Genomic DNA, 25,798 nt, shown 5'->3' on the forward strand with positions numbered 1-25,798 from the left:
TCTGAAGCAGGTGTACACTTTCAGGCGTCACTGGACAGACCTTTCTTAGCACACAAGTTGTCATGAGGTTGTTCTGTGTGCTGTAATGTTCGCACCTGTCGAGACGGTGCAGCATCAGCAGCCTTTCCTTTTCATTTGAAACATTAAACGCCTCTACTTGCTGTTTGCTTGTCACACACAGTGTAACTGATAAATACTCTTGGCGAAATGTTTATGACTACTGAATGTAGCTTTGAACAACACACCCTTAAACAGTACACACCCCTTAACTGTCAGCCCAGCTCATAAAAATGGCTTGATTAAGGCCTGTAATATGTCACTGTCTGGTTACCGAAACTATAGGTCATAACTCAAAATGAGACGTATGCTTTCCCCGGGGAGAGCCGCATGATGAGAGTAGCAATTTGTTTCAAAGGGCCTGTATCCCATTACAGGGAAAAGATCTCCTTTGTGTGCCAGCAGAGTTACAGAACAAGAGTCGGCGTGTGTAATTAACCTTCGTTAAAAGTCCTACATCTGCTCCCCCTTCTGTAACTTCAGTCTGTTGAACATGTTCGTGACTTTTAGCGTAACATGAGCTGGGGTGGTGTCCTGTTCCTGGCGTGTGCTCTAAGGGTTATAACATACACAGAGAGATACATGACTGCATACACATGTCAAATGCAAACCTACAGTGACCAGATGTATTTATAGTTGAGTGGCCATCTAAATGCTAATTTTAACTGATTTTTTGAAAATCGTTTAAAAAAAGATGATTTTAGCACTTATCCATCCACTACTGGGAGTTGGTTCATTGAGATAAGCAGTAGGTTGCACTAATTTTCCAGTCATTATACCACTGTAGAAGAAGAGGGTGCAATGACGTGACATAATTAAAAGAGCACCAGTAAAACATCATAAAAAAGAATACAAGGCCACCAGGAACAGCTCCAGACTTTGAAGCTAATTCGACATGGTGGCCAAACCGTGTAACTACAACTTCAGGGGCCATCACTTGATGCCATGGGGCCCAAAAACACCTTTTCCCATAGATTTAAATTGTGAAATAGATGCCTGTAAATCAGTGGATACACTTGTTGAGTGTCACAACCCCTGCAAAATGACTCGTTTAACTAGCAGGATTTGATCCATTCGGTCAAATAACATTTCAAAAGTCTAGAAGAGCTACACGATTAAATCATTTTATCCCCATTCAAGTTAACGGAGAGCTAAATCAGAAGTAGCTAGTTTGGGCAGCGGAAATTAGCTGCCTGGCTGGCAAAGTCTCTTGTACACTTGTTCCATGTGCTCCACCATGTGGACGATCCTGATAATGCACCACAGAACAACTTGTATAAGAATGAACGAGGCCCCTTGTGCGTTCTCTTTACACGTCCATGAGGAAAGCAATAGACGTATAATAACAGAGAGCACACTGGACAATGGAAAGAGAGGATTTTAGCAACTAATAATAGAGCTAACAGCCTTTAGTGCGTACGTAGTGTATTAAAAGCTCCAGAGATGACAAAGAGAGCTCGCAGTGAGTTATGCAGTGATGGGAGGTCATAACTGTGCGTCATCATTTATTCACTGAGTATGTTTCCATTGCACTTATTTGCATTTACATTTTACTGATGCACAAACTTTTCCACCTCCCAGAAGTATAAAAAGTTTGCTGCGAAATTTCGATATTTTTCCAAAATCTCAATGTTTTTCACTTAGGATTTTTATGTAAAATAATTGAAATGTGTATAAAAAGACATGCATAGAAACACTTATTGATGCACCAGAAGTGTAGACATGCCACACTTAACACAAAAAAACTTGTTTTGACAAATACAGAATATGACGTGTGAGACTTTAAATGGGTCGTTCATCAAAGCTGAAGATCACTTTCCTTATTGTGGTTAGAACCACAGTTTCATAATGTCGTCTTTGGCTCTAAGAAGCCTTGTCAAGGCTGAGAAAATAATCCTGATGCCATCACAGTGAAGTCATCTGAGTTATCTCAGCTTGGGGTTGGAGATTGCAAAATTGTAACAGAAAGCTGGAGTTACAAACTGTGGTTGAATGAAAGACAGGTTTGAGTTGCGTCATGGGAGTTGAAGGATCCTGTGTTTTTGAGCTCAATTCATACTAGGAGCTTTAAAACAGTTTGATTTGACCATTCATTTTCCAGTCTGTCTCTTGCTAGCCCCATCATTAATCATATTGTAATACTGCATTCTTCATGTCTTGACCTCTTCAGGACATCATAAAGCAGTTAGTTTGTGAGAGTAAATATTTACATCATTTTGCCCTCGTTGTACATTAACGTTTGAGTAACACTCACCGGATTTGACCTGCTACGGCATCAAGTACACAATCTATAGCATTGTGTATTGACAGGAGAGTGCTTTGGTACGTTTTAAAGGATGTTATTGGTGCCAGGTCAAAGACAGAACGAGTCTGGTTAATGTCCAAACAGGAGTGCGTCATAATATCAGTGGGAGTGGGAGTCGAGCTCCTGCACGTGTGCTTCATGTAATACCTGGTGTGTTTAACAAGTAGAGTGTGTAAGGAGAGCTTTTTTAAATCTAGAGCAAAGGTTATATGTACATAAATGTATGCAGCACACACACATGAGATTGTAGAATTCTTGGCTTCGGTTCAACCTAAACACACACTGAGTAACACTGACACACCACTACAGCTCACATCCATACATGATATCCATTCACTAAAGCACAGCTTCCCCTGCCAGGCGTACAGAAATCTTTTCTCCTTGTATGGGAAAGAAATATTTAAAGCTCCTTCCCGTTCCAACCAAACACACACATACACACCTCCTATGGTATGAGGCAACACGTGCTGTGTTGCGATTTCAGAGGCTATCAGTGTAAAATTCATGACCTCAGCATTGTTCGGAGGGGTCTTACTGTAAATTCATCCAAGCCTTGCCAAAGCTATTTGCAGCTGTCTTGTTCCTGCCTTTTTAGAGCAAAACCTCTCCTTAAAATCTTCTTTATGTTCTCTTTATGGAACACTTGGAGCCGCAATTTTCACAAATCGCAATCATTTCTGTGTAATAAAAGTATGATAAAAGCAATCCTGAACGTGGAGATTGTCTTGAAGCAAGAAGGAGCATTTTTGGTGGTAGTAATCACCGACCGCCGCTGTGGTCGAGGAAGGGACAATCATTTACTGTTAGCAGGGAGGAGGAGGAGGGGCATCAAAGAAAGCAGGGAGGAAGAGGGGGGTGTGGGGAAAGAAAAGGGAGGAAGCAAGTGGTTGATGAAAGAGTTTGTACAACTGAATTGGGGATTTTAACATCCCCACCCTCTGCGCCCCTCCACCCTGGCCTACTTTTTCCCCTCTGCTGACACACTCAGATGATTCAGCACTTCACTCCATCTCCTTCGCTGCTCCATCTTTCCTCTGCTTCTCCCTCTTGCCTTGTCTTGTTTTGCATTCCCTTTTTTCGGTGTCTCCAGCAGCGCCTTCCCTCTCTTCTGAAAATTGAATCTGAACTTTCCCATTATCAGGAGTCATTTGTTCAAATTAATTCTCCAACTCCTGCTGTCTAACAGCGGGGAATAAGCAGCTTTCACAATGCTGAATATAATCATTACTGCCTTGTGAAAATCTGGCACTTTGAAATTTCAGGGATTTAAATTCAACATTTTTCCTTTTTACCAGAGATGGGAGTAAGTCGCACATGCACACAAGTGTTAAGCAAGTCTTAAGTTACTGTGGCGAGATTCAAGCAGGTCAAGTCCCTGCTGTAAGTCGAGCAAGTCAAGTCATACGGAGTCAGATGATTCAGTAAGCGAATAAGTTAGCTACAAAGACACTGTCATGTTCATTCACGTGTGGGTTTGTGGTGACGAATGATGTTGGTTGTTATGGTGGTCGTGTCACTCACTTTTGAGCTGCAGACTTTGCATACCACTCTTTTCTTCCTACTACTCTGATCGACAACAGAGTCCTTGAATCTAAATGTAATTAAGTAAGACTAGCCCCCTGTATGATAGCTGCTGCATGCGTTGGCCTCTGCTGGTCTGCCACGTCCTAGTAGGTTGCCAGGTTTGCACAGATTGCACTAAAAATCACCCAATCATGTTTTAAATACAAAACCTCTCAATACAGATCTACAAAAATGCCAATATTTAACAAACGTTTTGATGAAGTTTGTGAGTCATCTGTCTCAAGTCAAGTCCCAAGTCATGAATATCAAGTTAAAGTCTTGTATCAAAGTAAGTCAGGCAAGTCTTAAGTCCTCAGATTTGCATCTTAAGTCTCATTCTGATCAAGTCACATGACTCAAGCCCTCCACCTCTGGCCCTTACGCTGATGATTGTCAGCTTTTGACTGTATCATGCCTCCATATGGGGGTGTTATGACTCCCTTGAGTGCTCCTCAGTCAACAGATAAAGGATTGTCTTTTAATTCAGGAAAAATAATGAAGACCACATGATAGCAGTGATGACTCGTTGGGTCTGAATGCTCCACCTCTCTTGTTTCTCACAGATCTTTTCACCACTGCTGTCATCAGCTGTGAATCAAGTGTACTCTCCAGCTGTCTTCTCTGCATTCTTTCTCACTTTTTATCTCCCACTTTTGATGCTCTTTCATGTCCTTCTGTGGTCCAGAAACACAGAAGGTCCTGTCTCTGACCCCTCTCACTCAACATGAAAAGACTTGTGTGTTTGTTTGTGTGTGTGCGTGTGTGTGTGTCTTCACAGGCACTACTACAGTGCAGTACAACAAAAGATGTAACAGACACCTTGACACCATGAACCTGAGCTCAGTTTATTGTGTCTGTTGAACCGTTACTGACAGGCAGACAGACAGATGAGCGAGCGGTTGGTCGCTCAGGGCAACAGGCCAACCTTACACAAGTGTTGGGAGATTGGCCTCACTGGTCATTTTACCAGTTAATGGCTGCCAAGTATTAATGGGCAGTACTTGACGTGGGAATTTAGCACAATGTGTAATGAGAAGCTGTACAGTTGGGGCGCATTGATCCGGGAATTTTGATTGCAGTCAGCCATCATTATTAAACAATGACTGTTCACACACACACTAATATTCCACTATGATTCTGAATATGTGACATGGAATTTGATACGGGTCATTTAAACACCATGAGTTAGGCTTTTTTTCTCCAAACAAGACGATTAAGACGTGGATATGCCAGTATTTTGGAGCATTCTTTGAACATGCATTCAAAATGTGCGTCACAGTTGGGGTTTTTACGACAATGTGCGATTTATATATGTATTTTTCTCTGCCCACACTCTTGCTAAGCTTCATTACAATGTCTGCAAACTCCCCAGCATCTCAGATGTTTCTCACATTTGTCTCTTCCTTTTGTTTTCTATTATTGTGAATTAAATATATCTTGGTTTTGGACAAATCAATTTGAAAACATCATCAGGCAATTAATTAGCTGATAAAAAAACCCGAATTGACAGCTTAGTGGATAATGAAAATAATCTGTACTTACAGCTCTGATCAAATTAATTATTTTCAACTTAATCTTAAAACTCACAGCCGCATCCAACAATTATGTTAATCAGTGATTAATGGAGCCTTGCGGTAGTTCAGACGGGCACAGAAATTTTATCGTCACACGTTGCATTTCATCCTCCACTCATGTATGTCCATGACCTCTCCCTCAATAGATGGTCCACATAAACATTTAGCACCTTTTCAGCATTTAGTCATACATTATTTTTTAAATTGTCAGAATTTTATGATGTTAATCAGAGGAGCAGTGTGAAGGATTTAGTGGTATCTGGCGGTGACGTTGCTGATTGCAACCAACTGAAAACCACTCTCTTTCCACTCTGGGCTACTGTAGAAACATGGCGGTGCAACATGGCAGACTCTGTGAAAGAAGATCCACCATGTAAATATGACTGGCTCATACTTGGCTAATGAAAACATAATAATTCTTAGTTTTAGCTGATCATACACTAATTAAACCATAGCTATGGCTGTTATATATGATTTCTGCTAAAAGATGCCCCTAAATCCTATAAACTCAGGGACAGTCTCAGGGACAGTCTGTGTAGACCTTGCTCAAATTTGTTCCAGAATGTCACATGAGCATTGACAACTCTAAATGTCTTGGTTGTCGGACTCATTAACTCAAAATATTTAATTTACTGTCACATATAGCAACAAAATTTTTATAGGAAGCAGCAGTGAGGAAACGTTAAGCATGAAAAGTGACCTAAACAGTGAATTGATCATCAAACTGTTTGCAACTGATCATTACAGCTTTAGCGAAAAAGTTTTCTTGTGTAGGACAGTAACTTTGCCTGATATCAGACAGAATTATGATCTTGTTACACTTTGTTTCTATCTTCAGTCTGACATTGCGTTGACTCTTACTGATTTCAGTGGGGGAGGGAGATTCTGTTTCCCCCAACCAGTGACTTGGGACCCACTGATCTGCCTGAATCTAACATCATTTTAAGTCCACTGTGGGTCCGCACCATTACCAACCAGGCGTGCGCCTATGGTGCACTGTGTAGGCCGAGTCTGCACACCATTTGCCGGCTATCCCGCCTCTAAGACAGACAGAGAACTGATGACTGTCATTCAGGCTTCTGTAAAATCATATTGTGAAAATTATTATCCATGCAGGCAATTATTTGTCAACTAGGAAAGCTACCATGGCTTTTTACATGTTGGGCAACATTGTTTTTATTTTGTCAGTTGACAGTTACGTGGTTGCTGCTGCTTGCTGACATATTTAAACAGCTTTTCCAGCTTTTGCCATTACATATTGAGTGCACTGGTGCGCTGAAATGGAGTGGACTCAGACGTGTAGTCATGCACATGCGTAAGCCAACATACCTGCTCTGCTGGGGTTTTAGAGTGGAGCAGAGCAAAGAAAAACAAACTATACAGAACGAAACAGGCAATACTGAGAAGATATTTCAACTTCCGACTTTCAACATCCGTAGCAGCGTCTATCTTATCTCACTTACCACTTTTGTTATTACTCCGCATTGGTTTTAGTGCACTGCTTGACAACAACTTGCCAACAGTGTTAGTCTCACCAATGGCGCTGATTGGTCAATCATTAGTCCCCTCACGGCGATCATTAGATGTTTTTATGTATACCAATTTATACCGATATGTCACAATGCCAGACCAGAATCTTTGAACTCAAACTCAGTGGAGTCGATGGATTCAGAGGTCTGGACCCAGGAAAACAGTACCCAGTGGTCTCATTTAGTCTTGCTGAGCTGCAGCTGTGCAGAATCACCGCCGCAGACAGCTCAAATGCTTAAAACCGGATGTTCCTCCTGAGAAATGTGGTCGACGCGGTGGACCATCTCTGAGCACCAAGAGTGCATTTGTCTTTTTTACACCAGCAAGTCCTCTGATTAATGACAAAGCAGTGGGAGCAAACTCTCCAGCACCAAGTCTTTGCATATGCATCTTCTCTACCTGTTGCTCACATACAGTATTTTAACGCCTCCTGAATGTTTCAGCTGTGATGTTGTGGTTTAACTTTGCTCGTTCACCAGTTTGCTTCCGGATGACAGGATGAGAGAGAGTGAACTTGTTAACTGGACATCTTCATTTGGGCTGATTCACACGTCACTCACTTTAGCCGGTGTTAAACAAAAACCCAGGAACTGAAGATAATTAGTTAGATTTTGCTTTGTGTGTGTGGTCTCACTTTACTTTAGAGAATGTGTGGCTGTGTGTATGTGTGTGCATCCTTCGTTGCATGTGTTTTTCTGTGTGTGTGTGTGTGTGTGTGTGTGTGTGTGTGTGTGTGTGTGTGTGTGTGTGTGTGTGTAGGATGCAGATGGGGTTTTGGGAAGGGGGCCAGCACACACAATTGCTCCATTGAGCCGAATAACACCCCCCAAGTCTCTCCCTCTCTATCTCTTTCACTCACTAGCGCACACACGCACAAACACACACACACACACACACACACACACACACACACACACACACACACACACACCCTGGTGAGACTTGTCACAGTTTGCTCAGTGCAGTCTGAATTCTCAACCGACTGAAGTCAACGGGGCCTCGGGGTTGAAGTCTTGTGGATTTTACAAACAGCCCCCCCCCCCACACTTTTTGTTGTTCCATCTTTCTCTCTTGTATGGAGGTTTTATTATTTTAGAGTTACACTGAGCCTAATGAGCTCCTCCATGTGTTTGAAGCAGAGCAGACATTTCCTACAGCCGTGCATCAGTGGGGATATGTGTGTGTGTCTGTGTGTGTGTGTGTGTGTGTGTGTGTGTGTCTGTGTGTGTGTGTTACTGCCTGACACACTTCTGATGCCTCTGTGATGTTTCGGATAACTTTCCCCCACTGTCGGGTCTTATTAAACGTCAGAAAGTTAGAAGATGGAGATCAGTGCTGTTTTTTATCCAGGAGTGGCTGACAACTCCAACTCCCTCAATCTGTCGTCCAGAGCTGGGTGAAAGTCGGGTAGATTTACTCTCTCCTCTTGTCCTCCTTCACACCGTTAGCATGAATTTTTTATTTAGTTTTTTAAAGCTGGGGTAGGCACAGATCTGAAAAAACCCCACACACCTTCATTCTGCAGCTCTCCTGTCTCTGTCCTAAGCCCCTCCCACCAGAGGAAGACAAATTAGTAACCCAGTGTTTCCAATACAATGATTTATGTAATCTTATTTCATTGTAGAGATGCACGCTGGAATTTGCTCAGCCCCCTCTAGAACCGCTCTCTCTCTCGGTTCATCAGACCACAAATAAAACAAAAATTACCCAGCCACCTCTCGGTCTTTCCGCCTCGCTCCACGCTGCTGTGGACTGTTCCCTAAGGGGAAAGCAGGCAGCAGCTTGGAAGAGTAGTGTGGCTGTAGTGGCTCAAATTTGCACAAGGTGTCACAGCAGATTGGTGCCCAGTGGCAGGGCCAGGTCTTACCTGTGTGACAGTAGCAACAGAAAGTTTGCTGATCCAGCAGGGAGTCGGGGCTATTCTGTTGTTGTGCTGGCTGGATTCAGGTTGCTGCAGTCGCTAACTGGGGGTCCATCTCTGGAGCTGCTGTCTGCTCTCCTCCTTGCGAGGTGGTCTGTAGCAGCGGGGAGAGAAGTGGAGGAAACACTCTGAGGCTCTAGCTAACGTTAGCTAGTAGGGATAGGCGTGAGCATTTGAATACTCGTTTGGACATCACTATTGGCTGGCACAACGTATAGAGCATTTTAAAATGGGTAAAATCTTAATTTATTGTAGAGCTGTGTGCAGTATATTGCTTTGCTCAGCGCCTCATTACCCCGCTGTCCTTTTCTCTGTTTATCATGAGATGACTGCTGCAGGAGTGTGACCTCCACATTGGGGCACAGTTGAGAGGCCGCCTATGGACACACACACATACACACACACACACACAACAATGAGGTTTACTGTTGGCATCACACCGCTAACATACCTAACATACAGTGGTGGAAAAAAGTTTTCGGACACCCTTAAAATTTTACACAATCTCAAATATTATCATGAAATATTTGTGGAAAAATCTTTTTTGTGTTTCAAAAGGTGTGGCTGCATTAGACAGATACAAACAAATACAAATTATATTTTTTTGTTTATTGTTTACAAGAAAAACTAACAAAACTAAATTCTTGACAGTTTCAATATGTCAGTTCTCAACATTGTCGGTATCAAAGTCAACAAATAACAGAGAATGTGTTCAAAACTGAACAAAAAATAAATAAACCATCACATCATCAAATTAATATTTAGTAGTCCTGCCATTAGCACATAATAGAGCTCTAATCCTGGCTGGCATGTTCCCCACGAGCCTTTCACACTGTTGAGGGGTAATCTTGTCCCATTCTTCTTGAATTACTGCTTTTAATTCTTCTAAATTCTTTGGTTTATGCTTTGAAACAGACCTTTTGATAATCCACCACAGATTTTCAATGGGGCTCATGTTCTGGATACTGTGCTCCTGCAGCCAAGTTCTACTGGCCTTGGATGTGTGACAAGGGGCATTATCTTGTTGAAACATCCAGTTTTTACCTTGACGGAACAGTGCACGCGCAGAAGGGAGCATGTGGGTTTCGAGAATGGTACAATACTTGGTAGAGTTCAATGTGCCATCACGGACAGTGAGATGACCAACACCAGCAGCACTCATGCATCTACAAACCATGATACTGCCTCCACCATGCTTGACAGTAGGTACTGTACGTGCTGGAGATAATGCTTCGCCTGGCCTTCTGCGTACCCTCACTTTAGTAGGAGAAAGATAAAGCTGGAAACTGGACTCATCTGACCACAAAATCTTCTTCCAATTCCTGGCTGTCCAGTTCTTGTGTGCCTGGGCCCAACGACGCCGGGCTAACCTCTGTCTCTCATTGATCAGGGGCTTCTTGATAGCCTTGTAGGACCTTAAGCCATGATCTAAAAGTCGGCCACGTACAGTGCGGGTAGAACACTGGAGACCAGTTTGGTTTGACCACTGCTGCTGAAGCTCCTGTGATGTCATTCAGCGGTTTTGCCTGCACATGCGGATCAGGATGCGGTCATTTCTTGCTGAAGAAACCCTTGGACGCCCAGATCTTGGTTTGTCTTCCAAGCTGTTGGTTCGTCTGTATTTCTGCAGAGTGTATCCAACTGCTGAAGGACTGCATCTGCACTTCCTGGCTATCTGGCGGCAGCTGTACCCTTCCTGGCTGAGAATCTTTATCTTCAGGCGTATTTCCTGCATTAGGTTCCTTGTTTTAGCCATTTTTGTGTCTGAAGAACTTTCAAATGTGCTGGCTTTATGTAGACATGAAGCTTGGCAACAAAAATTGTGTCTTTTAATAAAAAGAACAACCTTCATCACTGGTACCAAAATGACCCAATACTCAAAATGTCTTATGTATTTTTATGGAACCAATCAATTTTAAGTTTTTAATGGCTTTTTAGGATTTATTTAGTATTTTGGCTGTGACTGTACTAAAAGAAATTGCACTTGAAGACCTAAGAGTGATTCTTAATGCAATATTTCACAAATGCATGGGGTGTCCGAAAACTTTTTTCCACCACTGTATCTAATGGTTATTAACAGGTTTGACGACAGAGTCGAGCTCTTTCAGTGTCAGTGTGAGTTTGTTGGGACCATTAAACAGCTCAGTGTCGGATGTAAGCCGCTGCTGCTGTGTTAGCTCGTGCTATCGGTCAGACAGTTACTTAGAGACGGTCATTCAGTGCTGCAGCTCACCTAAGTATAGTTAACAGCAGCAACAGAGAGATAGCTGACTGTCAGTTGATTTAATAGGCCAACTGAAGCCTAGTTGTTCAATAAATGAATTTGAAACTGAGCCAGATTTCCATTTTATTCCAGTTCTGACATTAGGTTTTTTGTTTGTTTTTTTTGCTACATAAACACGAACTTGAAGCTGCAGTCATGAGCCACAAGCAACATTTTCTGTCTATCTCTGAAACACTGCTGATATTGACAGATGTTTTATTTTGCTTATTGTCAGACTCTCTTTTTGTTAACTCCGTCTTCATTTTTGGTTTGCTTTGCAGTGCAGGCAGTTGTTGCCAATGCTGAAATAGTAATTTTCTCTGCAGGATTCTCCACCATTAAATCAGGATTTCACCATCTGAAGGGACATGCACACGCATCTGCATTTGTAGATCAGCCAATAGAAAGTCTCTTGTTGCTTGATTATCTAAAGCCTGAAAACAGAGCCAAGAGGAGGAGCAGAAGTCTTGTGTTCTCTCAGACCACTTGATTACAATTATTATGGGATATTTGCCCTATGATGCCAAAATAAAACTAATCCACCCTGGCTTTCATTGTACAAATTTCATTGTACTGTAGCAAAAAGTCTGCCTGTTAAGTCACACAAAAATACTTGACAGCTTAATTACTGCTGGATCAAAGTTGTCAGTCCCATGCATTGTTTCTTCTTTGTGGAGTATTTTACATTTACATGTGTGTAGTAGAAAAATAAACCAGTTCCTTCCACACAGAGGAGCAGATTGATTTCTTCTTCTATTAATAGGCTCTTTGTGAATTATGAATTTGTAACCAATCTCAAAAGAAACCATAAACATATACCCATATAATAATGACACAAGAGAAAATTGTTTTAATAATTAATTTGTTTCCTCTGTCTGAAGGAATCAGTCGCAAGCAACAGAAAATAAGTCATTAAGTTTGATTTCCTTCAGCCTAGGAGAAAATAAAGTTGTTTTAATCTTGTTTGAATTTCAGGTAATTAGTTTTAAGTATATGGTTGCTTTAAATGTCAGATGATGAACCACACAGGCCTTTAATGCTACAGTTTGACATAACAGACATGGAAAAACCTCTCTGCTTTCTTGTCTCTGTAGTCTGTCTACCTTTCTAACTCTCGCACAGGGATGTTCTCGCATGTCTGCCAACCAGCCACGGTGAGAGCATAATCAGCCGTGTGCAAAATGTTCCCACTAATGTTTCCCCTTCAGCAGTATTTCGCAAAAGCAGCTGGATAAATTAAAAAATGCAGAGTTTGAGCAGAGTCCAAAGAGTTCCTGAAAAGCCTGCATGTTGAAGACGAGATGGTTTCACTTGATTTACGGCCTTTAACCCAAAGCATCATTTCATATGTTATCCATATGATTAAATAAAGTTGTAAGTTGAGGTTTGGGTGATCTCGCCAGCTCTTTGTGGCTGCTGCAGGTGGTGAGTAAAGAGGAGCTCGGGTAATGCAGCATTGAGAAAACAACGGACTGAAAATCAAAATGTTTGGTTCGTGCCTGAGGGAGAGAAAGGAGGGAGAGTAAGAAGTGTTAGATGAGGGCTGATCAGTGGGAGGGCGCATGTGGAGGGGAGAAGCAGGAGGAGGATCAGTGAGGGGAGAGGACGGGTGGAGCTGCCTCCACGTGACAAAGGAGGAGAGCTGAGATCAGATTAAAATGAAATGAAGTTAGGAGAAATTGGGAGGAGGGGGTGCTCCCAGGTGAAAAGTTCAGTCATATGCAATTTGGCGGTTTTATTCCAGAGTTTACTGCTACGGAGGCACAACAAAAAATTCATTTCAGCAGGTTGAACTTCAACACCACATTGCCGGAAAGCTCGGCTGGGTGGGAGGCAGGAGCAAATGGCCGCAAATGCCAAAAACCCTCCGTCTCCATCTTCCCTCCTCATCTAACCTCACACTCCTCCTGTGTGTAATGACATCCCAGTTATGGCTGGTTTTTAAGACTTGTTTTCAGCAACAAGCATCTTTCACTCCTCTTATCCTTTTATGCTGAACCACTGCCAGAAGATACTGTGTGTGTGTGTGTGTGTGTGTGTGTGTGTGTGTGTGTGTGTGTGTGTGTGTGTGTGTGGCCTGAGGACACATTGCTGTGATTAAAGAGGAGGAAAAAATGTGACTTGTTCTAGATTCTTTCTTCTCCTGAATAAACAACTTGCCGTGCGAGCCAGAGAGGACAGAATCACCACAGGGGGCCTGAATCACAGATATTAACACGGTTACAATGTGAACGTCTGCACTCTCAATGACGCTCCTGCAGATGAACATGTCACGTTTTTGTACAGAATACTCAGCATGTCCCCGGTTTTGTTTCCCCACCACTTCATTGAGGGGTGGGGGCGATTGTGCTGGAGACAGGGAAAGCATGTGGCAGGCTTATTTTCATTTTCCATCTTGTTAGTTGTCTTCTAGCAAACACAGCTCTCTTTGTTTCTAGTGATTGGCCATGAGATACTCATTCACATCTACACATGCCTTATCTATAAACTAAAAGAACTTTAAAGTTCAGGACCTGCAGAGATCCCTGAAGCGAGTTTGCTTTTATGAGCTGTGAGATGAGGCAAATTAGGAGAAGCTTTCTTTGAAAACTGAAGTTTCTGTGGCCTTTAATTTTTTTAATAGTAGCTCTTAGGACTCTTTGGTAAACAGTATTTCTGTATTCTGAAGTTTTTGGCTGCTGCACTAATTAGCAAATGCTAGTTATTTGAAGGTCCAGTGTGTAGGATTTTGGGGCATATATTTACAGAAATTGAATATAATAAAAGAAGTATGATTTCTTTAGTGTGTAATCACCTGAAAACAAGAATTCTCATTATCTTAAAATGGGCTGTTTAAAATCCACATAGAGAGGGGGTCCTTGTCCACGAAGTCTGCCATGTTTTTACAGTAGCCCAGAACAGACCAACCAAACACTGGCTCTAGATAGGACCATTCATGTTTTCGCATCAGCCATTCTGGTCAGAAGCCGCTATGTGATGAGCCGAACAGCACAGGAGAAACGGCTATTAACGTGAAACTGCTTTATTCAGTGTTTTAACTGGTTTAAGTCACCAGGTCTGTTTGTTTTGGAGAGGAAGACCTCTGTGGATAATTCAGCTCCTGGTAAAAACTTCAAGACTAATGAAGACTGAATCCTAACCAGGATTTCACCCTCGGCACATGGGAGAAGTTTCAGCTGGTTGCAATCTTTGATTCTCACCACTAGATGCCACTAAATCCTACACACTGCTCCTTCAATTGAAATACTACGTACCTCTGTAGAGAATGACTCTTAATGGTGATCGTGTGGTGATTTCCTGACTTTTCCTCTAGCACCACCATGAGGCTGAAATTTTTGTTTTGTGGTAAAATGTGTCAAAAAATATTGGATGGATTTGTAAGAACTTTGATAGACATTTACGTCACCCTCGGGATGAACTGTGGGCTAATAACTTTGGTGATCCCCTGAGTTTTCATCGCAGTCATACGGTCAACATTTTAATTAGTTCAATACCTGCAAAGCTGATTACGTTCCCATCAGCCTCAGCTGTACTTTGTGTTCAGTGCATATCAGCTGTTGAACATGGTAAATCAATATACCTGCTCAGCATCGCCATAATAACATTTTCGTTGTGAGCATTAGCATTAAGCTAACAGTGCAGCCTCACAGACGCCTGGTGTGACTGTAGACTCTTCAGAAATGAATTAGTTTCATTTACTCACTAATTTAATTTCGGTAAGCAGGGACCTTTCACAGTTGAACAACAGAAGGCGCCGGCCTGTTTTCAAGATAATTTCTGCAGTCCGCGGGCGTACAACCAATACAAAATGCAACGGTGTAATATTAAACAGAGTGACAAATTTAATTTAGGCAGGGTTTTAAATAATGACAACCTCCGGCAGCATATTGTATCATCTCTGCGTGCTGCCGTCCATCAGTGTGTTTCTCGACCTCCTCTCTCTCTGCTGCTGCTGATGCCTGATGCACTGTACCGTGCCGTTGTCTTTTTGAGGGATTTTGTGATGAATTAAGCCCACACAGCAAATCAGATCATTGGCACTGCTCGTTGTATCAGAAAGATGGTTTCATCTGGATTTGAGCCCTGAAATGAAGACCAGTTTTGGCTTCAGTTTTCAATCTTTGCAGGGAAAAGTCCCTCAGTAACTTGTGTTCGATCACAAATTAACACAAAGAGTAAAGATGTGAAAAGATTCTCTTCAGGCACGGTTCAAATGAAGAGCGCTTGAATAGTGTGTATGTGTTGGGGAGGGGCATGTCATTCATACATGTGTGTTTGTGTTGGTGAACTCTTGGCTCCGGGTTTATCAGTGGATGTGATCAGATTACTGTGGATTATACTCCGACTATTAGAGGCTCAACCAAGACTGGATCAAACACACACACACACACACACACACACATTCGCTCTCTGAAAGATACCCGTGCGTGTGACCAGACTGACACACTAATGCACGTGAGCTCGCAAACCCCTATATACACAAATATGAGCTGACACGTGTTAACGCACGCATGCACGCACACACACGCACACACACGCATGCTTGGTCTGATCTGTTGGGGGTTTAAAGTCCATCCCATTATCAGAGCAGCAGGTGTGAGAGCTCTTTGTGCTCTGCGTAGATCCTTCAGTTTAGGATAAAAAAGGTTTATTAGGGCTGGTAATTGCATCTGGAAATAAAATTTGATGTTGAATGGGCTTAATATAGAGCAAAACAACCTCAGATTAGATTTTGTTTTGTTAAATATACAGGAAATCTGCTGGTTGATAGCATGAGGCTTTTCCGTTTATGTAAATTCTTGAAAGATTCGAGTCTGTGTGTTTTGCCTTTTCACTGAAGGGGATTTAAAAATCTTTCAGACATTGCTCGGAGGAGAGGTTAAGAGGAGCACCACTCTCAGTTCTCCTCTGAGTTCATATGAAGTCACGACACGGAGAGCCAGAGATGCGTTCAGCTGTAAAATGGAAGACAGAAATTGATGTTTTTGACATGTGCAACAGGCAGATTTAGGCTCTTTTGACATCCGGCTGAAATTTGAATATTGAAATTGATTCTGACAGCCTCGCTGTGTGCTCATAGTTAGTTGACTGGAGGTGCTTTGACATACAACATGTACCTGTCACATTGTGAGAGCGTTGCTCATGACCTGTCAGGCGTCATTTTCTGACTGGTCCTCTTAGCTTCCTGTCACCGTGTGCTGTGGCACGACATAAAAAGACCCAAAATTATCCCTCTTTTCTTAATGAATGTAACGTTTTTATCGCACCGTTTGCAGTGAGATGCTCAATGCTGCCCTACATAAACCAACAACAAAGCACGGAGATAAACACACACCGCAGGGACACAGACACCCACGGGAGTTGCTAGGTGGCTCAAACCAGAAAAACAAACCAACCTCCACAGGAGGAAAATCCTTAAAAGGCAGATTAAACAAGTCTAATCAAACAAAACAAAAAAGGAGCTATACCTCACGCAGATATTTTAAACCACCTTCCTGTGTAACATTATCTTTTCACAGTGGAGCATTTATTAGGTAACTTCAGCTCTTCTCTCACTGACCAGAGAGCTGGACGGAAACTGGCTTTACACCACAGTGACAGACGACTCCACTGTCCTCCCCTGAATGAGCTGAGTGTGTTTTTTTGAAATTCAATGTGTGTATGAAGTGTGTCTTTTTGCCTCTGTGTCATGACCATCTGTCAGATGGCAGACCAAGCAAAGGACTGCCAAAGTGACGCAGCAGAGGAGAGATAGGCGGAGTGAGGGAGACAAAAAGATGTGAAGGACAGAAAGACGGTATGACAAAGAGAAAGATGGAGGGAGAGACAAGAAGAAGGAGAAATATGATGACAGGGAAGGACTGAAGAGAAAAAAACAGCAGGGCGAGCTGTTTCCACCTGCTTTCAGAGTAGTATCAATCCTCTCATCTATCAAGGATACAAATAAGTGTGTTTTCACAAAATGTTAAACTATTCCTTTAAATCAGGGGTCCAAAGGGTCCAATCCGACCCACTAGATGACTGGACTAAGAGGTGCCAGCTTTCAGGAGCAAGTAAAACAGTGTATACTTCATGTAAAATTCTGCTTCAGAGGCTTTTCCACCCTGACCAGGACACAAGTCTCTGATGTAACAATGAATACTTACTGTGACCATGTTTAAAGATATGTAACACAAGACATCTCAGGCTGTTCATCGGTTTTGTAAAAGGGTGAGCATCTACGTCTACAAAATGTACTTGTAATTCTTTACACAAAAGCTGATGGTACTTATAGGTTATTGTGCAATGGTTTTATTGGTCCAGCCCATCTGAGATCAAATCAGACTGTATGTGGCCCATGAACTAAAATAAGTTTGACACCCCTGGTTTAACTGACTTTGTTCATGAACAACATGAAGTCTTGGGTTTGAATATGCCACTATGTAAACACCATAGCTTTAACTAACAGTTAAAACAAGGTGATACAGAGTAATAGTAAAAGTGTCAAAGCGAGAGTAAATGTTCCTGCTGTGGACTGAGGGAGCATTTGGTAAACACTTTTGTTTTACACTGTACAAACACTTTCCTGAAAGCCAACAGGATATAAAACTGATAAGCATCTCGAATTATATGAAACTGAAAATACAAATGAGTAGAGAAATAAAAAATAGAACTTGTGCATTAGGAGACATGTCAGTTAGTTACACCTTGGCTGTATACATTCAAAGTATCCAAACATTTATCATCCCAGTGATCGGCACATCTGGGTGATGCCATCAAATGTGCGTTAGCTTGTTGGATGTGTTTCTATCACATCCCCTGCAACAGTGGAGCAACACCAACACACTAGGGATATGGAGAATATCAAATATTATGATATTTTTAACCAGATACCTTGATAGCGATATTTGGACGATATTTAAGGGTTGACTATTGATACTTTCACAAAATATTTACATATTGAGATTTGTGATAAATAATCATCGCTAATGTGAATTTAAGGACTAAATGGTCAAAGGCAAATGATGATGGTATGCAGACGATATCTAGTCTCATATCACGATATCAATATAATATTCATTGCCCAGTCCTGCGTCCTACTGTCCTCATCTTACACACAACTGTCTCCCCGTTGCTGTTGTAGCTGACCGGGAACCCACAGGCAGGTCTTCCAGCACCGGCATTTCATTGCCACCCCCCATAGTGTGACCGACTGGTATGCCAATCTGCTCGTTTTGCTCACCTTAGCATATGTTGCTAACAGCTTCAGCTAAAAGTTTGCAGGCATTGATGGAGCTTATGAACTTTGAATTCACATTATGTACATAAGTTTACCCTGTATTCTGTGTGCCGTGGACGGTGATGGTTCAAATACACGAACGGTTACAGCTGTAGTTACTAATACCTGTGATTGTAGCTGGCACACCGAGGTGTGTGTTGTTTATGTCTTTCTGTGTGTGCACAGTTTCAATCAATCATGTTTGTGTTTGGAGCAGAGGCAGAAACAGTGTGGGGCCATTATCACTAAGAGGTTTTCAGAGCCATTCGTGTGATGTGAGTTATAAAAATAGCTCTCCAACATCTGCTCTCTACTTACCCTTTTAAATCATCTTTCAATCAGACATAAGTCATATTTATAGCAACCATTTGTTGATCAATCATGCCTATTGGCCCTTAAAGCTCTGCATTGTTCTCATCATCTCCTAATGCTTTCTTTCTCGGTGCGATCTGTGATGGACTACAATTCCCATAAATCACAGGGGGGTTTAGAGGGGAAGCACACAGCACAGATGCAGCTGGAGAATTGGACTTTCTTTCCCATCACTTTTTCCAGTTCTCTCTCCTTTCCTTTTTTTTTAAATGTTCTTATCTTTCTCTCCCTCTCATTTCCCCGTCACCTCGGTCTCCTCACCTGTCTGCTTGTTAAAAAAAAGTTAAATGGTGAACTTCTGTAGTTGAAACCTAAAGCTGCAGTCATAAAATAAATATTTAGCATTTACCAGCGCAGCAGGGGAAATTACTTACTGATCTGTTCCCAGCACTGGCTCTTCATGAGCGTGTCAAGGGAATGCAAGCATACGAAAGACGTGGGACTTGAAACAGATTTTTAATTCCCAAATCGTATTTAACATATTAACATTTTGAACATATTAAAATTACATTATAAATCAGTGCTGTCAAGAAAAAAAAAAACAGCAAAAGCGGAGTGTTTCCTGCAGGAAGCACGGCATCAGTTTACTTTGATAGCTTCTCAGCACTCCCAGCACTAAAGTAGTAGATATTCAACAGACTGTTGGCGGCTTGTTCAGCCAGCTGTCTGCCATTTTAATGGCCTTCTTATAAATTGATAGTAAATTGAAAACAGATGCTCAATCTATCGTACCTAACAAAAATCTTTTGGTAGGCTGTCAGCAGGTTGGAGTTACACAGAGATGATACCATGGAGGAAAAGTTAGGTTGTTGAGCTAAATGCCAATAATTTTTGGCAGAATGAGATTGTATTATGTTTTAATCAGTAGTTTAGACTTCGTGCTGAATTGAAATGATGCAGTGCTCACACTTCTTTTAAACACAGGACATCCTGACTCCTCACAGGTACGACTAATAACATTAATATCATTTAAGTGTGCCAGCTGCAGCATTGCTCATATAGGCCGTTTTCATGGGAGGCATTTTTAAACGTCACACAGATCTAAATAACAAAATCAATGATGGCTGAATTCCATTTAGCTGCATATTGTGCATGCTGACTCACAGTGACACTTTAATAGAACTATCAGAATCAGAAATACTTTATTGATGCCTGAGGGGAAATTATGATTCGTTACAGCTGCTCCGATGTGAAGAATAGAGAATAATAGGAAATACGAAAAAGCGTATGAAATAAAAGTGTGTAAATATAAAGCAATAAACAAAATAAAGTAGAAATGAAATGTACGTTATGCTGTCATGTTTAACACTAGTATTTAAGATGTAAAAATTAAAATATTAAGATAAATATATAAAGTCATTGTGCCGGGCCTGTAAGTGTGAAACTTTAAATAGAGCTGCAACTAACTATTGTTTTAATTATCAAAATAATAATCAGTTAATTTTCTCATTGATTGTTGATCAACCAACCGATTGATCAACTGATCGTTGCAGCTCTAAATAGAAGAGAGCCATCGTTAATGTTATTACTATAAAAAAGCAGCAGTCCTAAGTTTCAATAGACCGTGAACATGTTACATTTGTATGCTTTGTACGTATCACATTAACATGTCTAAAATGACCTAAGTCAAGTCATGTCAGATATATTTATGGAGATCATTTAAAAACAACAAATGTTTCCAAAGTGCTTCATAAAGAAATAGAAATACAGGGACGATATACAAATATACAGACAAAAACATTCATAAATAGGACAATGAAAGTAAAGTGTTCAATATTTTGACAACACCATAACATAAAAAGCATTGCCCAATCAACAAAATGAAAGACAGAAAAACATGTGTTCAGCAGTGTGGTCAAGTTTGTCATATTAATGATAATTTAAAGGCTAAAGAAAAGAGATCGGTCTTAAGACGAGTTTATATGTATTATTCGAGGGGGAAGATCTAACTGTAAGTGACTACTCCACAGTCAAGGACCAACAACAGACAATGCTTGATGACCTTTAGTTTTTAACTGGGTACGTGGAATAGAGAGTAGTAATTGGCCACCAGATCTGAGGGGCATACAATCATGTGAAGGTGGTGTTTACAAAGCTAAATTTGATAAAATTACAACACTGTGAAAGATGTCAGCACATGCAAATGTGAGTGTACTCGTTGTCTGTTTAGCGACACTCTAAAGCAGTGAAAACACAGAGAGAAGAGAAAAGGCACTTTCGTCAGATCAGCCTTGAAGTCAAGTATTTTATAACCAGCTCAAAACGCAGAGCCGTGAAACATTTTGGTTTGAAGGGTTCACCTTAAAATGTCAGAAAGACAAAACAGTCCAATGAAGCAAAAGTCCGACGCCAATTTGGAGTTTTATTTCACTTGAGAACGTGTCCTGTTTTTCCCTCAGAGCCTGTCAGAGTGTATCTCTGCAGCCAGTATATACTGCCAGCTTTGGTTTTCATCCTACACTGAGCATTACCATCTGACTGTGCACACACTCAGCTGTCATGAACACATATAGAAATTGATTTTATGTAGGTTTTTCTTTATTTTTTATTTTTTTATAGGAGCTGTGGGTGTCGGACAGTCTAATCTTATTTCAGTCACTGAAAGATGTTTATAGTTTGAGAGCAGATTGACGCAGTGTCCCCGGCAGATGAATGGAAAAGCTGGCACCGAGTGAAATGATGTGCGAGAGTCACAGAAAACAACAGCAGTTATTTTGATACTAGAAATGGAAAGGCCTAAAAAAGCATAAAAATGGTGTGAAACTCATTTTTCTAGCCTTCATCGCTTTTCTGAGGTGAAGAAATGAACTGTTGAGTTGTGTTTGCGGTGGTCTGTGATGTCACCCTGTCATTGGCTGTCCTTAGGCAGTAAAGAAAACAGATCAATAAAGCATTTTGGAGTGGCTGAAGGTGAAAGGGAACTACAGAGCAAATAATAGAGTTGGACAATAGTTTTTTTTAAGTCAAGGGCAATGGACCGGACAGGGAATGAATGGTGCTAATTACTGTGCCTCCCAGTGTATTGATCCAGTGGGTTTTAATGGTAACATAAATGGACACAAGGAGGGATGGCTCGGTCATCTGTCCATTTGTATGGTGAGTGTACTGTGTTTCTCAGTGCATTGGTGGAGTGAATGAACGAATGACCTGATGAATGGGCAGGAGGAAATGAAAGCAAACAGATGAGTGAGTGAGTGAGTGAATGAAAGAATGGATGACTTTGCATGTTTCTAGACCTTTGAATCACTGCAGACATCTCAGACTTTTGTCACTGATTCAAACAGTGAATGAACTGAAACTAAATAGCCACTGATGATCAGGCTGTAGATGACTGCAGGGGTGAGTGAGTGAACTGATGACTGAATGGGATGAAACGTGTATGAACTGATTTATTCATTCAGTGTTTTGTTGCTAGAAGAAGCCTTGATTGTTTAACGTCTTGGGACCAAGGGGTAACCTCCTGGGATGAAAAATGAAGCTGGTGTGATAGTGCCAAAAACTGCATTTCCTTGAATGACCACTTGAGGCTGGCTCCAAAACAGTTGTTCACTAGTTGCACTATTGGGATATATATACTGTTTGCTTATTCGTTGCTCCACACACAGACGGAGTGCAGTAAAAGTGAAACTTATCTGTTCATTGTGTTTGGTCTAAAAGTATTTTGCAGCAGTGGCTTCTCTCATCAATTGATCTGATCTGGTCTGATCATCTGTGGTCAAATCAGCTGATCAAATATCCACCCTGTGACTCAAAACTCCACAAACTTCTATGGAGATAAAAAAAAAAATGAACTCATGAGGTTTTCTGCCTGTGCTGCGTTCACGGACCCGCAAAAACATCTGAATTGAGAGAGGGGACACAGATTAATACACAAGGACACAGGCAAAGGAGGAAAAAAAAAAAAAAGGAAAGTTAGTGACTCCCCGCTTGCATACCCAGGTTAAGATGCCCAACGTTACAGCAGAAATAAACATGTTTACAGCCTGGTACAGAAATAGTTTTGGTCTCTATAGCTTATTTTCCCGTTAATGGCACCTTTACAAGGGGTGAATATTTATAAAACTCACCTGATCAAATGTTATTAAGGCTTATAGCTACACATACACAAGGGTGTGGCTGCTTTGATTGACAGGCTGTCTGAGAGGCGTCACCACGGTCTGTAAGTCAGATCCACCCCTCGCTCTTCCACAGCTCCACCCCCTTGTCACTTCTGGTTCCAAATATCCGAGATGGTGACGACTTAAATGCCAAATTGAGGCTTCAGAACAGGAGTTCACAAACCAATGGGTGACATCGTGGTGGCTGTTATGACTGTATCATTATGATACAGTGTACGCATGAGGCAACAGAATCACATTTGCTGGACATTCTGTTGTCTAAATGGAGTTGACCACAGTGGACTTGTCTGAGACATACTCTGGTTCATAAATAACTTTCGTACAATAACATTACTATGAATCTTTTACTGGTGAAGTGCTCCAAAATATGTTTTCTCCTCTGGGTTTGGAAAGAAATGTAGGTGCAGGTGGAGCACTTACATGTCATCGAAGCCTATAACGCTCACTCATTGTCTTTCCTGTGACATTTCTCCTGCAATGTAAAACAGTTTAAGCTGGTTCAAGATAGTATATATCCAACAACTGTTCAGTCTCACTGACGAATGTTAGATTCATGGACTACTGTTTTAAAAAGTCTGTTTCTGATTTGATTGTAATGACTGTCAGCTGTGGTTGGTGGAATTATAAAAGTAAGGGGGTTGAGACTGTATTTGATGTCATAGTAAGCATTGTTTTCATTATTGCGTAAAGACACAACTAGGTCTAATCTTAAAGAGACACAGCAAGTTCCATCATGTTGCTTTCTTCAAAGTATGAAAGAGAAGGGTCAAAAGAGTTCAAGTCGTGGGAAACTTGTGATCAAAGATTAGTTGATTAAACTAAATTCCAGTGTGATGTTTTACAGTTTGATTAGCTTCATAATACTGTAAATTTTACAGCCAAAATGCTCTAGCTGATATCTAAAAAAAAACAAAAAAAAAAACCAAATGTCTGTGTGCTGAATAACATATCTCTCAGCTGCTCTCCTGTGTATTTGCTTTCATATTAAACTGTGTGTATCCATGCTAATCTGTGCGTGTGTGTTTGTTTGGTTTGTTTCAGGATGATTGGGGCTCCAGTGACTTGTCCAGCAGGAGCAAAGCTCACATGTCTGATGACAAGATTAACAGCCTAGAGACTCTGCCGCCAGGTAGGAAACTTCACTTCATCATCCATCATCTAAATTACATGACTACATGATGACGTTAGTGCCAGTACTACTCATAAAGACGGTTATTTGAGTATCTGAAGGAAGGAGCTGATGTGTTGTGTCTTAACAAAACGCTGAAAGCTTCTGTTGAGGTTCTCTAATGAAGCTTTGGATGTCTCTGGGCATGTTTTATGATGTCATCGGCCTAAAAAAATCTTCAAACAGAATCCTCTCTTTGGATAAAGTGATTCATGGGATTAAATGAGTTAGTCTTTTTCTATGTAGGCAGCAGGTTAATCCAATAAAGACATAAAATAATGATGAAATAATTATTGCACCCTCAGGCTTATAACAACATTATGCTACGACAGAAATGGCAATTAACTTAAAGCTGAGATAAATTTTTAGTTGTTGGGGTTATATAAATGTGATTTATGGTGCTGTTAGATCGCTGCTACACCGCCTCATTAACACAGGTGCGTGCCTCCCTTTGTGTGCAGCAAGCAGGAGAGCAAACTGCTTTTTAAGCACAGTGAAAATGTTGTTTTTGAAAGGCTACACACAAAAAATGGATTGAAGTAGAATATTTCATTAGATTAAAACTTGCTGTGAATTTTGGAAATAATTACATCTATCTCTTTTATTTAATAAATTTTGACTTTTGGACTTCACAACACTGTGGAGTTATTGGAAATGTTTGGATCACACAAGTCAGAAACAATTCTACGCAGCCACCACTCAAATCTAATTCTAAAAACAGTTTAATACTAATAATGTTAGTGTAGACTAATCGGTAACACTCTACTTGAAGGTATCTACATAAGGGTGACATGACACTGTCATGAACTTGTCATAAACATTATGTATACGTCATAAACATTTATGACTGCTGTCATTAAGTGTCATTCAGTTTTTGTCATGACAAGTTGACATTGTTTGGGTTGTCTTGATTATGACAACTTGACATTAATCAAAGTGACATTACCAGAAGTTGTCTTTGTCATGACAAGTTGACATTAAATTTGTTTGGGATGTCCTTATAATGACAACTTGACATTAATCAGGATGACATTACCAGAAGATGTCTTTGTCATAACAATAATAATCATTATGTCATCTTGTCATAAACACAAAAAGAAGTGCATTTCTTGTTAATGTCAAGTTGTTATGACAAACACATCTTCTGGTAATGTCATCCTGGTTAATGTCAAGTTGTCATGATAAGGACATCCCAAACAAATTTAATGTCAACTTGTCATGACAAAGGCAACTTCTGGTAATGTCACTTTGATTAATGTCAAGTTGTCATAATCAAAACAACCCAAACAATGTCAACATGTCATTACAAAAACCAAATGACACTTAATGACAGCAGTCATAAACGTTGTTGACAACATTGTGGGTTTTTAATTTACTCAGAAAAATGCAGGAAAAAGTACAAACCAAGAAATGAATAACTAGGATGACAAAAGAGATCAACGTTACATAACTATACTAAATATAATAACTAAACAAGGTGTTAACTGAACAAACTGACCTGTCAAAATGACACACGGTGGAGCATATAAAGTGGTTGTGTAGTACCCCTACACAGGGGTAACCAAAATGGACGGCAAAGCAAAACTAACTAAACCCAAATCTCCTCCATGACATCGCAGCACATGGTTTGGTCCAGTGAGTTGGCTCCAGGATTTAAGAGCCCTCAGCC

General features: G+C 40.9%; 1 protein-coding gene across 1 annotated transcript in view; it reads left to right on the forward strand.

Annotated features, from left to right (window-relative positions):
• The window catches only part of galnt2 (UDP-N-acetyl-alpha-D-galactosamine:polypeptide N-acetylgalactosaminyltransferase 2), an 88,605-nt gene that overhangs the window by 19,257 nt on the left and 43,550 nt on the right, over nt 1-25,798 (forward strand). Inside the window, exon 2 of the mRNA XM_049598037.1 lies at nt 24,003-24,090. Within this exon, the coding sequence (XP_049453994.1) occupies nt 24,003-24,090 (88 nt within the window). The remainder of the gene's footprint in view (nt 1-24,002; nt 24,091-25,798) is intronic.

The sequence above is a fragment of the Epinephelus fuscoguttatus genome, linkage group LG2 (assembly GCF_011397635.1).
Source record: "Epinephelus fuscoguttatus linkage group LG2, E.fuscoguttatus.final_Chr_v1".
Classification (NCBI taxonomy): domain Eukaryota; kingdom Metazoa; phylum Chordata; class Actinopteri; order Perciformes; family Serranidae; genus Epinephelus; species Epinephelus fuscoguttatus.